Below are 12,143 nucleotides of genomic sequence, written 5' to 3' on the forward strand. Positions count from 1 at the left end.
TCTGACATCCATAACTCGGTGTTCCCTACCATTATAGGTGCAGCACCCAAGCCATTTTAGGCAGCACCTAAGCCAAATAAAATCAATGTGAGCATCAAAACTAACTAAATGTTAGCTACTCACAAATACTCAGATTTAATGATAGTTGGACTTCTTTAGCAAGTTTTGTCTTTAAGTTTTTTATTTTTTATTTATTTATTATCTGCTTTAGCTTTTCCAATGTTTTAGACACAGATACGGTAATAATAATAGTCCAAAATTATGTCAAATTGCAATTTTTTAAATTGAAAAACATCACATTTTCTCGAGGGAGGACCCCTAAAACCTCTCCGCCAAAGATGCGCACCTAAGTCTTCGACAAACCTAGGGAAAACACTGCACATGACGCTAAAAACAGGGAATAAATGTATATGTCCAGGTCATCGGGCTGTCCAGGTGACGATCCATGTAGAGCACATAGAAATAAACAAACAGCCTTTTTTCTTGTACTGCAGGGTAGCTAGTTGGCCACTGTATCGACAATACAGTATTGCAATGCTTCCCATAACAAACTACATCAACAAGAAGGAAGAGGTTAGACTTGTGTATTATGTGTCATTTTTTAAACAGAAGGATCGACTTTGGAAAATGTAACCCTAGATCCAATAAAGCTCAACAGTGACCGCCCACTTTTTTAACGGCTCTGGTTCCGGAAGTGATTTTCCCGTTCAATATCTCCATTGACGAGCTCAGTGAATCCTTATATAAAGAGTTTTAAGTTTTAAGCCAACCAGCTACGAGAGCAATGGTGACAATAAAATATTTGATTCGGCTCAAAAAGAACATTTTGAAAACGCCAAAAAAGGCAAAAGGTACAAAACTGTGTAGCATAGCCTTCAATAGTAGCAGCTAGCTGTAGCCGTTCTCGGGTGCGGTAAACATTTCCATGTTAACCGCAAGTTCCGCCAATCAGAGACGTCGCTGTAACGCTTAGGATTGTGGGTAGTGTAGTACTTCTCCAGAAGATCGTGAATTAAACATGTTTTTCTTTACAAAGGTTGATTTTATACGGACTTGTGGCTCCTACACGTGCAGAAATCTTAGTTTCAAATCTCACAGCTCGGGGTCAGTCTACCTCGGATGGTTTAGACCAGGGGTCTTCAACGTTTTTTAAGCCAAGGACCCCTTAACTAAAAGAGAGACAGAGCAGGGACCCCCTACTACATATATTGTATACAATTAAAGGGATACGCCACCGTTTGTTGAAATAGGGCTGATCACAGTCTCCCCTAGCTGTAGATAGGTGGACCAACGCATTTGTTGTGCATGCATTGTTTTGGTCTGGTGCAACACCGGCAGCGCCACCGCTAGTTAGCTTAGCGTAGTGAATGGAATCCTATGTTGCCGGTTAGCATGTTGTGAGTAAAAGTGAGCCAACAAAAGACCAAAAAAAAACAACCTAATTACTTGCACTGAGACAAAAAATGCATTGGCCTACCTATCTACAGCTAGGGGAGACCGTGATAAGCCCTATTTCAACAAACGGTGGCGTATTCCTTTAAGTTGCATATTAAACTGGGCCTACAATAACCTATATATACATATTTTTTGCGTAGAATACCAAGCTATTAAAACAATAATTGTTGGCATGATTCTATAAATCATCTTTTAATGTTAAACATACACGTGGCACAAGAATCTTAGGATTACCTGTATCTTCGGAGGGCTATCTTGGTGACTACCTTACCTATAGGCCAGTGAGCCTATCAGTGTGGGGATTTATATTTGCTAATAATATGTTAGAATTATGTTAAGACATTTTAATTTATGAAAAAAACTTTTTGACAATAATTTGGAGGTCCCCCTGCAGTGACTCTGAGGACCCCCTAGGGCTCCCGGACCCCCTGTTGAAGATCTCTGGTTTAGACATTATGGCTGATATAGCTGAAAATGAACGGGAGTTTTACTTCCAGACCCACACTGTTGAGCTCTATAAAGAGCAGGGCGGCTAACGTTAGCCTAATCTCTGATATAGTAGCATATCGGTAAGCATTAGCACAGTGGATGTGCCATTCCTGAACAAAGCTTGTTTTAATGTAACCTGAACAAAAAACACTGGGTCACTGCTGCAGGAACACCGGGCAGTCAGAGTAACCTGAGTACTTTGCACTGTATGAGTGTAAAAATATTACTGGTTCATATCTTAACAACACTATTATTAATAATCATACAATTTACATATCACACATTACAATAATTTGATAAGCCGCCTTGGGTGATAGATGTCACAGTTTTCCCGGAGAACAGCTCCTGTAATGTACCCGCCTCCACCTCTTCCAATATTACCCACACCCAAATGGTGCTTAAAAGGTGCTGTAGGTAGGATTGCAAAGATCCAGGACTTAGCCAAATAATGTGAACATTCACAACTTCTCAGTCCCTCCCCCCGTTCTGCTAAAGCCCAAAACGTTCTCCTAAGCCCCTCCCCCCACAAGGGAGAATGAATGCGTGTGCATGAGCAGTGATTGACACGCAGTTAGACAACCCCCCTTGGCCCTGATTGGTGCATCTGAACAGGGAGCAGTGGATTTTTGCAAATCGCACTACAGGTGGTGCCAGAGGAGCCGGATTTCTTTTTTAAATGACCTGCTTCATGTAGTTCAACTCGAACTTAGGGTCAGTTTCAGCAAATACGACAGAAAGTTAGTTTTATAAGGCTTACCTACTGCACCTTTAGGTCTCACTGTTGCAGTTAAAACAATACTTACAAACTGAATCAGAAAATGTGTAAAGACATTTTCTTTCTTTTGCAATACGTTATTTAATATGTGGAAAGCTGTAAGATGACTGGTTCTTTTTTATTGCAATTCTGTTAAAGGAGACATACTGTATCTTGCTCATTTTCTGAATGGCTTGTTGAATCCCATGTTTTCTGGCAGCCCATAAGTTGGTTTTATTTTACAATGTGTTAGTTGTACAAATGTATGTGCACAAGCCTTCATGATAAGTCCCCTTTCAAAAGGTCTAAAGATAAATTTCCACTTCTTACCTCGTCTGTTTGCGACACATGTCCGTCTGTCAGTGGCTCCAGTTCAGCTGTGGGCGGTGCGGACAGGATGCTGCAGAGGAAACCAAAACCACACAAGATGCTCTGTTTGCAGGTTCAAAGTATTCGACAAACTTTTATGAAACAATGAGGGCTGCATGAAACCTAAACACACACATACATACATACATACATACATACATACATATATATAGATATATATATATATAGATATAGCTTACCCTGTCAGAGCGGGGAGCTGAAACTGCTCCACACAGTAGAGCAGGAAGCTCTTCAGGTCTGCCTTGCTGATGCCTCCTATTGGGTTGATGTCAGCGCTGGAGCAGTCGTACTTTGTGAAATACCCTGTCAGGCTAAGCAGGAGAAGTTGTTTAATGGGAGTTTGTACAGTAGATGGGTCGTAGCAGCGACCAGTCATATTGGAACAAGTTGCTCCTAAATCCAAGAATTTTGATGCAGGCTGGCTTTGGTCGCCAAAGCTCTAAATCAACCGTTGGTAGCTGTGTCTCACAGTGGGATATTGGACCACCATTTTGGATAGCGGAGCACAATTTCTCCCACATTCTCTCATGACTGTCACCTTTTGTCTCTGCCAGCCCAAAATCCCAGTGCTTTAGTGTAAAAAAAAAAAAAAAAAACAACGTGGCAATGGACTTTTAGGGTGGTCTACATACAGACACAGCGTGCTAACGCTACGGCCGGTAGCATGCAGCTTAAGAAATGGGCTAACGTTAGCTTACTGGTAGCCTGCAGTGGCACTTTTCCAGACACCACGGCTAACAGAAACAACAGAACTGAAAAACCCTCTCGCTTCCCTGAAGTCACCATGTGGCAACATTTTGCCTTCCACGTGAGTGAGTTATGCAACAAACAATGAAGGTAAATAGAATATAAAAAATATAAGTAAAGTATAAGTATATGGGAGTAGAGGATGGGAGTAGAGTTCGGTTCGGGGTTCGGCAGAATCTTAACCAGTGGGTTCGGTATTCGGCCGAACCCCAAAAATCTGGGTTCGGTGCATCCCTAATCAAAAGTCAAATGGAATCGTGACACCCCTAATGTGGTCGGGATATAGCTGCAGTAATACCTCTCATCTACGTTGGCTGAGCCAAGCACCAGCAATCCACCGGGCTTCCCCCGCGCCCACAGACTCAGCTGGGCAAACAGGTAGGCCAGGACCATCCTGACCCGAGCCTGCACAAACACACACACACACACACACACACACACACACACACACACACACACACACACACACACACACACACACACACACACACACACACACACACACACACACACACACACACACGTTACTGAAGCGTCAGTGTGAAGACTGTGGTTAAACCGTCAGAACAGCAAGATTAAAAAGTGATGAAGTGAGTCAGGAACAGACAGGAGCGGCAGAGAAACTGCCATGACGATGAAACCATCATGATGACACAAACAGAGAGCGTGACTGAGTGTCTAACCTGCACATTCTGCAGAGCCAGGTTTTCTCTGTGGCTTCCTCCATTGGCGCGAAACTGAGGCCACCTTCCAGTAACCATTGAGAAGATACCCAGAATGCCTTTCACTGCCATATCTATGTTAATATTCATGTGTGTGCTGCAAACCAAGAGACACATGACAAAAGATGGAATTTATTTATTTTTTTATTCCAAAAGCAACTCAAAGGACAGTAACAGATAATAATAAACACATCTGTGATCATCCACACAACTCTGAACTGAGCAAGGCAAAGAGATACAGTATTTTATAATACTTAATTGCAGGGTGCGATTTGTGAAAAAAAGCAGGGGGGGGGGGCATGGATATAGAGCCACTCGGCCAGCCATGCCTGGGCCAGGGCTGCACGATATTGCGAGGACGATAAAAAAACAATATATTGTACAATCCCCTCAAACTAAAGGGGGAGTCTTCAGGGGGAGTCCCGCCTACCTGCCGATCTGATTGGCCAGCTCTCTGGCCCTGCTGCATGTGTCCTCTGAGGAGTTCTCGCTGGCCATGTAGCAGGTGGTGAAGATGCGAGCGCACAGCTCCCCCGGGTGCTGCGGACGGTAGGAGTCATCCCCTACCACCCTGCGAACATCCTCCAGCACCTGGCCGTCTGATAGATGGAGAGAAAAAAGGGGGGAGAACAGAAGACTTTTTGGAACATGTGTTTTGTTTGAGTGAAGACAGACAGGAAAGACGGGACAAGTGAGGAGGACGGCATGCAGTGCTGGAATGTAACTAAGTACATCTACTAAAGTACAAGTTTGAGGTACTTGTACTTTACCTTTGTCTTTTCTTTTCATGCCACTTTCTACGTAGGGCTGGGCGATATGGACCAAAAGTCATATCCCGATATATTTTGGCTGAATATCTATATATACACGATATATATCCCAATATTTTTTTCCGCAAAGTGAGAGCAAATGTTCAGTCAAAGCCAAAATCAAATATGACATGTCACAAGTAGTTTCATAGAAACAGTTGCAAAATCAAATAAATAATAAACCGGTTTCTTCACCTGGTTCATGATTAAATGCTCAGCTGTTCAAATAACAATAAAATGTAAACCTAAATACTGTATAACAGGAGTACCTTTTTTGAAATCAAAGCTCCATATTTGTGATTCGTTCCAAAGGTCAATTAAGCTTTTGATATTAATATAATCTACTTTGTTCAAAATGTAATGCCTCATATAGTCCCATTCTTCCACTTGATACTGCTTCCACTTAAGTAAACTAAAAGATGAACTATCAACTACAAAACAAAGAAACTAATTAATGTGTTAATACAAAGAATATTTATTATGATCGGTTCACAGATCTGAGTCCAAACGGAAACTTTACCCTTCTGAACTAAGAGTTTCTGCTTCAAGGTGAAGTTTAAAACAGACTGAAATGTCCAGGCTCATTCCTCCACTATTTATTTCTGTATGCATTTATGCGTTACATGTAATTTTAACGGGCACTGAGCTCCAGATCCTGCAGCCGCAGACAGTCTCTGTTGCCCCGCTGTAGCTTCTCTCTGTCCGCCTGCCGCCGGCAAACTTAGTGGAACTTCCCGCCGATATCGACATACAGGTCGTCCTGGACTACGTGTAAGATCCTCCTGGATTATGTGTAAGATCCTCCCCGATCACCACTCTGTCTTTGGCTGGTCCGATCTGGATGCGGGCGAACGTGCAGCAGCGGGAGGCGGGTTTTTTTGCCGGAGAGCGGCGGCGCGTCACGGGGGCTCTCCTCGCCTCCGCTGCTGCCGGAGCTCAGATTGCTGGTCGAAGGTGGCATATATATCATAAAACACATTGTCACCTGTTAAATGTTATCTCTTGCTGTTTGTTCTTTTCATTTCCTCTATCGAACATAATTAAGCAGTACAAAAGTCCGGCATCTTTAGCGTTGATCTGAATGCGGGAAAACTTCGGACCCCTGTTCCAAGATGGCGGCGGTTTTGACGTATGTTTAGAACCTCAAGGCAACATCTAGTGTATATATCTATGAGAGCAAGGATCACATTTGAACTATATCGATATATGCGATATGGTCTAATTCCATATCTCATTTAAAAATATATTGATATATTTTTTATATCGATATATCGCCCAGCCCTATTTCTACGTCATTTCAGAGAGTTGACATTTTATGCCGCTACATTAATCTGACAGCTTTAAAATGTGTTACTTTACACATTAAGATTTCTGCAAACAAAACACGTGAAGTTTATACAATCTGATGTTTTAAAGGTCCCATAGCATGAACATTTCACTTTATGAGGTTTTTTAACATTAATATGCTTTCCCCCAGCCTGCCTATGGTCCCCCAGTGGCTAGAAATGGTGATAGGTGTAAACCGAGCCCTGGGTATCCTGCTCTGCCTTCGAGAAAATGAAAGCTCAGATGGGCCAATCAGGAATCTTCTCCTTATGAGGTCATAAGGAGCAAGGTTACCTCCCCTTTCTCTGCTTTGCCCGCCCAGAGAATTTGGCCCACCCATGAGAGAGAGAGAGACATCATGGCTTTCAAACGAGCAAAGTGGCAGTTGGTCAAGGTCACACCCCCACCCTCCACCTTGCTCCCCCCCCTCTCTCCTCCTCAATAGCTACAGACACAGAAATGACACATACTAAGGAAAGCTCATTGTGGGACTGGCTCTAGTGGCTGTAATTCTGCACCAAGGCTGAATTTTGGGAAAGAGACTTCAGATACAGTATTAGGGGACCACTAAGGTCTATATAAAAGCATCCAAAGAGCACCATGTCACGGGACCTTTAATATAAATGAAACTAGCCAACAATATAACGGTCTACAAGTCCAGCTGAAATGATTAGACCATTAAGGCCTTTTTATGGTTGTGCGTAGAATCGACGGCATACCACCGCAGACCCCTCTGCGTCTACAACGTAGCCTGACGTGCACCTACCAATGGCTTGGTAGCGTTCCATTTTCCCCGACTCGTTTCCTGGTTCTCCTTCTCCATAAACATCATGAAATCTAGGAGAGGGATAACTTCTCCTGCTACAGATTTCCCACCTTGGTCAGAAAGAACAGGGGAGACACTTTGTTTCTCTCACTATGACTCTACAGTCGGTACTCGCACCGAAGCTGATCGCCGTCACTCTCTCACCTCTACCTCGCTCCAACATGCTCCCCACACATACACACACACGCCGGCTCAACGCACACACCAGCGCAAGTATAAACACCGCGAAAGCGCTGCGTGGAGCCTCCGCAGAACCATAGAACGGCCTTTAAACACACAACTGTTTGGATCTTTTCCAGTTTCTAAAATGGGAGGATTTTTCTACATCGAGTCCTTTTACTTTATTAAAGATTATTTTTGGGGGCTTTTCCATTTTATTTTTGAAAGTGGATAGATATGAAAGGGGGAGAGAGATGGGGGAGCAAAGGGCAGCAAGATCGGATTCGAACCCTGCGCCGTTGCAGGACTCAGCCAACATGGGGCGAACGCTAGAGGCCGCCCCGAGTCCTTTTACTTTTTAACACTTGAAGTACATTTTCCTAATGATACTTACATACTCCTACTTAAGTAACAGTTTCAATGCAGGACTTTTACTTGTAACAGAGTATTTTTACAGTGTTGCATTAGTACTTTTACTGAAGTAAAGGATCTGAATAGTTTCTCCACCACTGACGGCATGCAGTCCCGCCCATACACCCGCCAGACCAATCACGAGTCAATCACAGCTGCCAATCATGACGTTTCAACCCGTTTTTATAGCCTCAAATAACTAATATGTTGAGTATGTAAAACCAAACTTATCAGAGAAATTAACACCTGAAAAAAACATCCGTGTGATCACAACTACCTAAAATGACTGAAATCCTCTTATTTGACGAGTACTTTGATTTTGTTAGTTTGGCCCATCCGCTAACATGGAGGGGGCGGGGTTTATGACCTATATATGCAGATCCAGATGTTTTGGCTTCCCTTATACAGTCCATGCAACAACCCCCGATAGATACATTCACTGTTGGTTTGGGTCTGCACATGAGATTTGTTGAGAGTATGGAAAATATAGAATACAGTATCACCAGCCTCATCCTTTACAAGAACATGTGTCAACAGCCACATTGAGAGAATTGCACGAACGTTGACATAATGTTCTATTGTCGGCATCTTAAAAATGTATGTAAATGTGTGTGCTTCCCTGTTGTACTGTGCTTTAGCAATACTAATGTGTCAATACAGTCATGCTAATAAAGCCTCTTTGAATTTGAATGTGTGTGTTTAAAGTGCTCATATTATGCTTTTTGGCTTTTCCCCTTTCCTTTATTGTGTTATATATCTTTTTTGTGCACGTTATAGGTTTACAAAGTGAAAAAGCCCAAAAGTCCACCCCAAAGGGACTTACCATCTCCAACAGAAAACACTGGGCTAGATTTACTAACACTAGCGCAGTTTGCGCTGCGTCCGTTTATGCGAGTTCGGTAATAGCGAACGCTATGCTTCCACAGTTTGCGTAGTATTTAACTGATTGCCTGACACCCATCAGGCAATCAGCGTCTTTCTCCGCCCACTATACCGTAAATTGCGCTGTAGCAAAGCGGTACTTGTGCTATGATATGGCTGAGTGCAGACTGCGATATTCCCACTGCTGATGCTATGACTGTTTGAAATGATCCTGATGCCAATATTTGTAATGTAGCGAGGAGTTTAACAACTGCTGGAATGGGATGTGAACGCTGAGTGGGAGATTCAATTTCATCTTTGATTTCTTCCAGTAACTCTAATATTGCATGTCTGCTTGATCTGTAACGCTAAATTATGTTGTGTTCACTGACAAAGTGTGATTCTTCTGTTAAAAATATTTTCAGCCTCGACTATGTCTTAGTCTTGCTCAAATTGCTGTTGCCATTTCACCAGCGGCATAAAGGTCTACGAGGAAACTCGATTGCGGCTGGTTTAAAGAGGCGGAGAATTTCCCCCGCAGAATAGAGCGCTCTTACTGACAGTCTTTGTAAATACCACGGAATATATAATTAGGTGCACTTTTGCGCTTATCCTCCCACCTTTTCGGTGGAACTCCCCACTTTCCCACGACCCTCCCACGAACGCATATTGAAAGCGCAACTTGTCTCTTCTCGCTCATGTGGCAGACAATCTGCGATTTTACCCAAGTGCGCCCTGTTTGTAAATAGCCCGCATCGGTTACGTCCGTCTTTGCGACCAATTAGCGCCTGGAAACAGGCGCAAACGGCTTGATAAATCTAGCCCACTGTTCACAAACTGCTCCAAACAGCTTTATTGTAGTCCAGCCTTTACTTCCGTGACAAACGTGCGTCACTTTGTAACACACGTTATAATGCTCGCCTAGCTGCTAGCGTGGCACGCCCTCATACTCTGCTTCTGACTGGCTAGTAGTCCTTACCTAGCTACTGCGCATGTGCGACTCCCAACAAAGATGTAACAGGAGTGAGATGCCTCACTCTGTAGCTAAAACAGAGAGCTCGACACACAGGGTGAAAAGAGGAGCTGCAGCAATGTGCAGTACAACAAAAATATGGTGTTTTTTGAAAATGAAATCAGTTAAACCTATTCTGGTACAATTATGAACCTGAAAATAAGCATAATATGAGCATAATAAGTCGATTGAAATGAAAGCAAACCGAATGGTACTCACTGCCGTCCTCTACGGCCTGGCAGAGCAGCACACACATGGAGTGGACGATACAGGCGGTGGACGAGCTGTCCACACCTCCACTCAGAGGCAACAGGAAACCAGCCTGGGACACACACAGAAACCCATCACAAACACCAAACACTCTGCAAAAATCTGCTAACCTAATGGCATAAGAATCCTTTTCTTTTGGAGTAATGTTATTGCATTGGGGGGCGTTGAAATTAGTCATTGCATCGATGCATCGCGATGCGGACGTGGACGATTCTGCAACGATGCAGTGACAGACCATAATTGATTATTGCCTACTGATGTTTCTTGTTACTTGTTGTTCGCCTTTTGTCTGTTGCCTGCTGTGTTCAGACTCCGCTACATTCAGGAAGTGTTTTTTTTTTTTTAAAAAGCATATACAATAAAAAGGGGAGTTAATTTATATCTGACTCTTGAATTTATGGATGAAAACCATGTGTAGCGATATATAATACTGAGGAGGTGACACGTTCTGATGCATCGTGATATCGAATCGATTCATGACACCAGTTCCCCCCAGCTATCAGAACTCATGTGCAATATTCAAAAAAAATTTTTTCCTCAATGCAGTTTTTAACTACTTCATTTATCCATTTATTTATCATTTATTCATTATCGTGTAGAATGTATGAATGAATGAATGTGTTTTTTTATTTAACTAGCAGCACCTTACAGGAGTAGCACTCTGAATTTGTGCGTTGTACGTTTTTAATGATACAATGACAATAAAGTAATTCTATTATTTCATTATATTTGTTATTGTGTGTTAATCTGTGTCTTCTACTGTTCCTTTTATCCCTTGCTGCTGCGACAGTGTGAATTTCCCCATTGTGGGATTAATAAAGGATTTTGAATCGTGAACCTAGAATCCATACCATTCTATATACAAAATAAAAAAGTTTTAAAAAAACTGCAATACACAGACACACAATTAGACACAGCAGCAGAGTGTGTGTTCCTCCTCACCTGTCCACTTCTCCTCAGGTAGTCCCACAGCCAGCAGGCTGGCCCTAGACTGAACAACACAGGAGACAACTGCTGCTCTCATTTCTGCACTGGCTTTCTTTCATTGGCCCTGTAACAACACACTGTAATACAGGGGTCTTCAATGGTTTTTAAGCCGAGGTGGAGGGTGGGGGTGTGGCCTTGACCAACTGCCATGCTTCGCACGTTTGCAAGCCATGATGTCTCTCTCTTTCTCATGGGTGGGCCAAATATTTTCTCAAAAGGCAGAGCAGGATACCCAGGGCTCGGTTTACAACTGTCGCCATTTCTAGCCATAGGCAGGCTGGGGGAACTCATATTAATGTTAAAAAAACCTCATAAAGTAAAATTTTCATGCCATGGGACCTTTAAGGAGACAAACTGACCAACACATATATAATAATAGATTGATACTTGGCATCTGTGTATCGATACAGTATTGCCACGGAAAATATCGCGATACTATGCTATATCGATTTTGATATAATTGACAATGACTGAGGACCCCCTAGGGGTCGCAGACCCCCTGTTGAAGATCTCTGATGTAATAAAACGTCAAAATGTAATACATTTATACTTCATTGTGTAATAACACCCGCATTATGTAATAATCTGCCACATTTTGTAACGCTGAACGCAATATGTAGTACATTTAGTGACATGTATTGACCAGTGAAAGGTCACACTAATCTACTGAACAAATAGTATATTTTTAAATTTGATATGGAGTCACTATGATTCATGCTAGAATTCATTAAAAATAATCATGACAATGTTATAAAAAAAATATATAAATATATGCACCGTATTACATTTTCGAGAAGAAAAAGTGCAACCCCGGCATTTTGTAAGAACCGAATTATGTCATCATTATTTACAAAATATGGTAGAAATGTATTACATATTGGGTTCAGTTATTACATCATGCGTTGTTACAGGCCCTTTTCAGAAG

The 12,143-nt window shown here is 42.4% G+C and overlaps 1 protein-coding gene across 1 annotated transcript in view; it reads right to left on the reverse strand.

Moving 5' to 3' along the window:
* The window catches only part of nadsyn1 (NAD synthetase 1), a 31,614-nt gene that overhangs the window by 4,599 nt on the left and 14,872 nt on the right, over nt 1-12,143 (reverse strand). The window contains exons 12-18 of the mRNA XM_039795958.1: nt 11,174-11,222; nt 10,181-10,283; nt 4,988-5,156; nt 4,519-4,654; nt 4,134-4,240; nt 3,268-3,399; nt 3,029-3,098 (exon numbers count right to left, since the gene is read on the reverse strand). Coding sequence (XP_039651892.1) covers nt 3,029-3,098; nt 3,268-3,399; nt 4,134-4,240; nt 4,519-4,654; nt 4,988-5,156; nt 10,181-10,283; nt 11,174-11,222 — 766 coding nt within the window. The remainder of the gene's footprint in view (nt 1-3,028; nt 3,099-3,267; nt 3,400-4,133; nt 4,241-4,518; nt 4,655-4,987; nt 5,157-10,180; nt 10,284-11,173; nt 11,223-12,143) is intronic.

The sequence above is a fragment of the Perca fluviatilis genome, chromosome 3, assembly GCF_010015445.1.
Source record: "Perca fluviatilis chromosome 3, GENO_Pfluv_1.0, whole genome shotgun sequence".
NCBI lineage: Eukaryota > Metazoa > Chordata > Actinopteri > Perciformes > Percidae > Perca > Perca fluviatilis.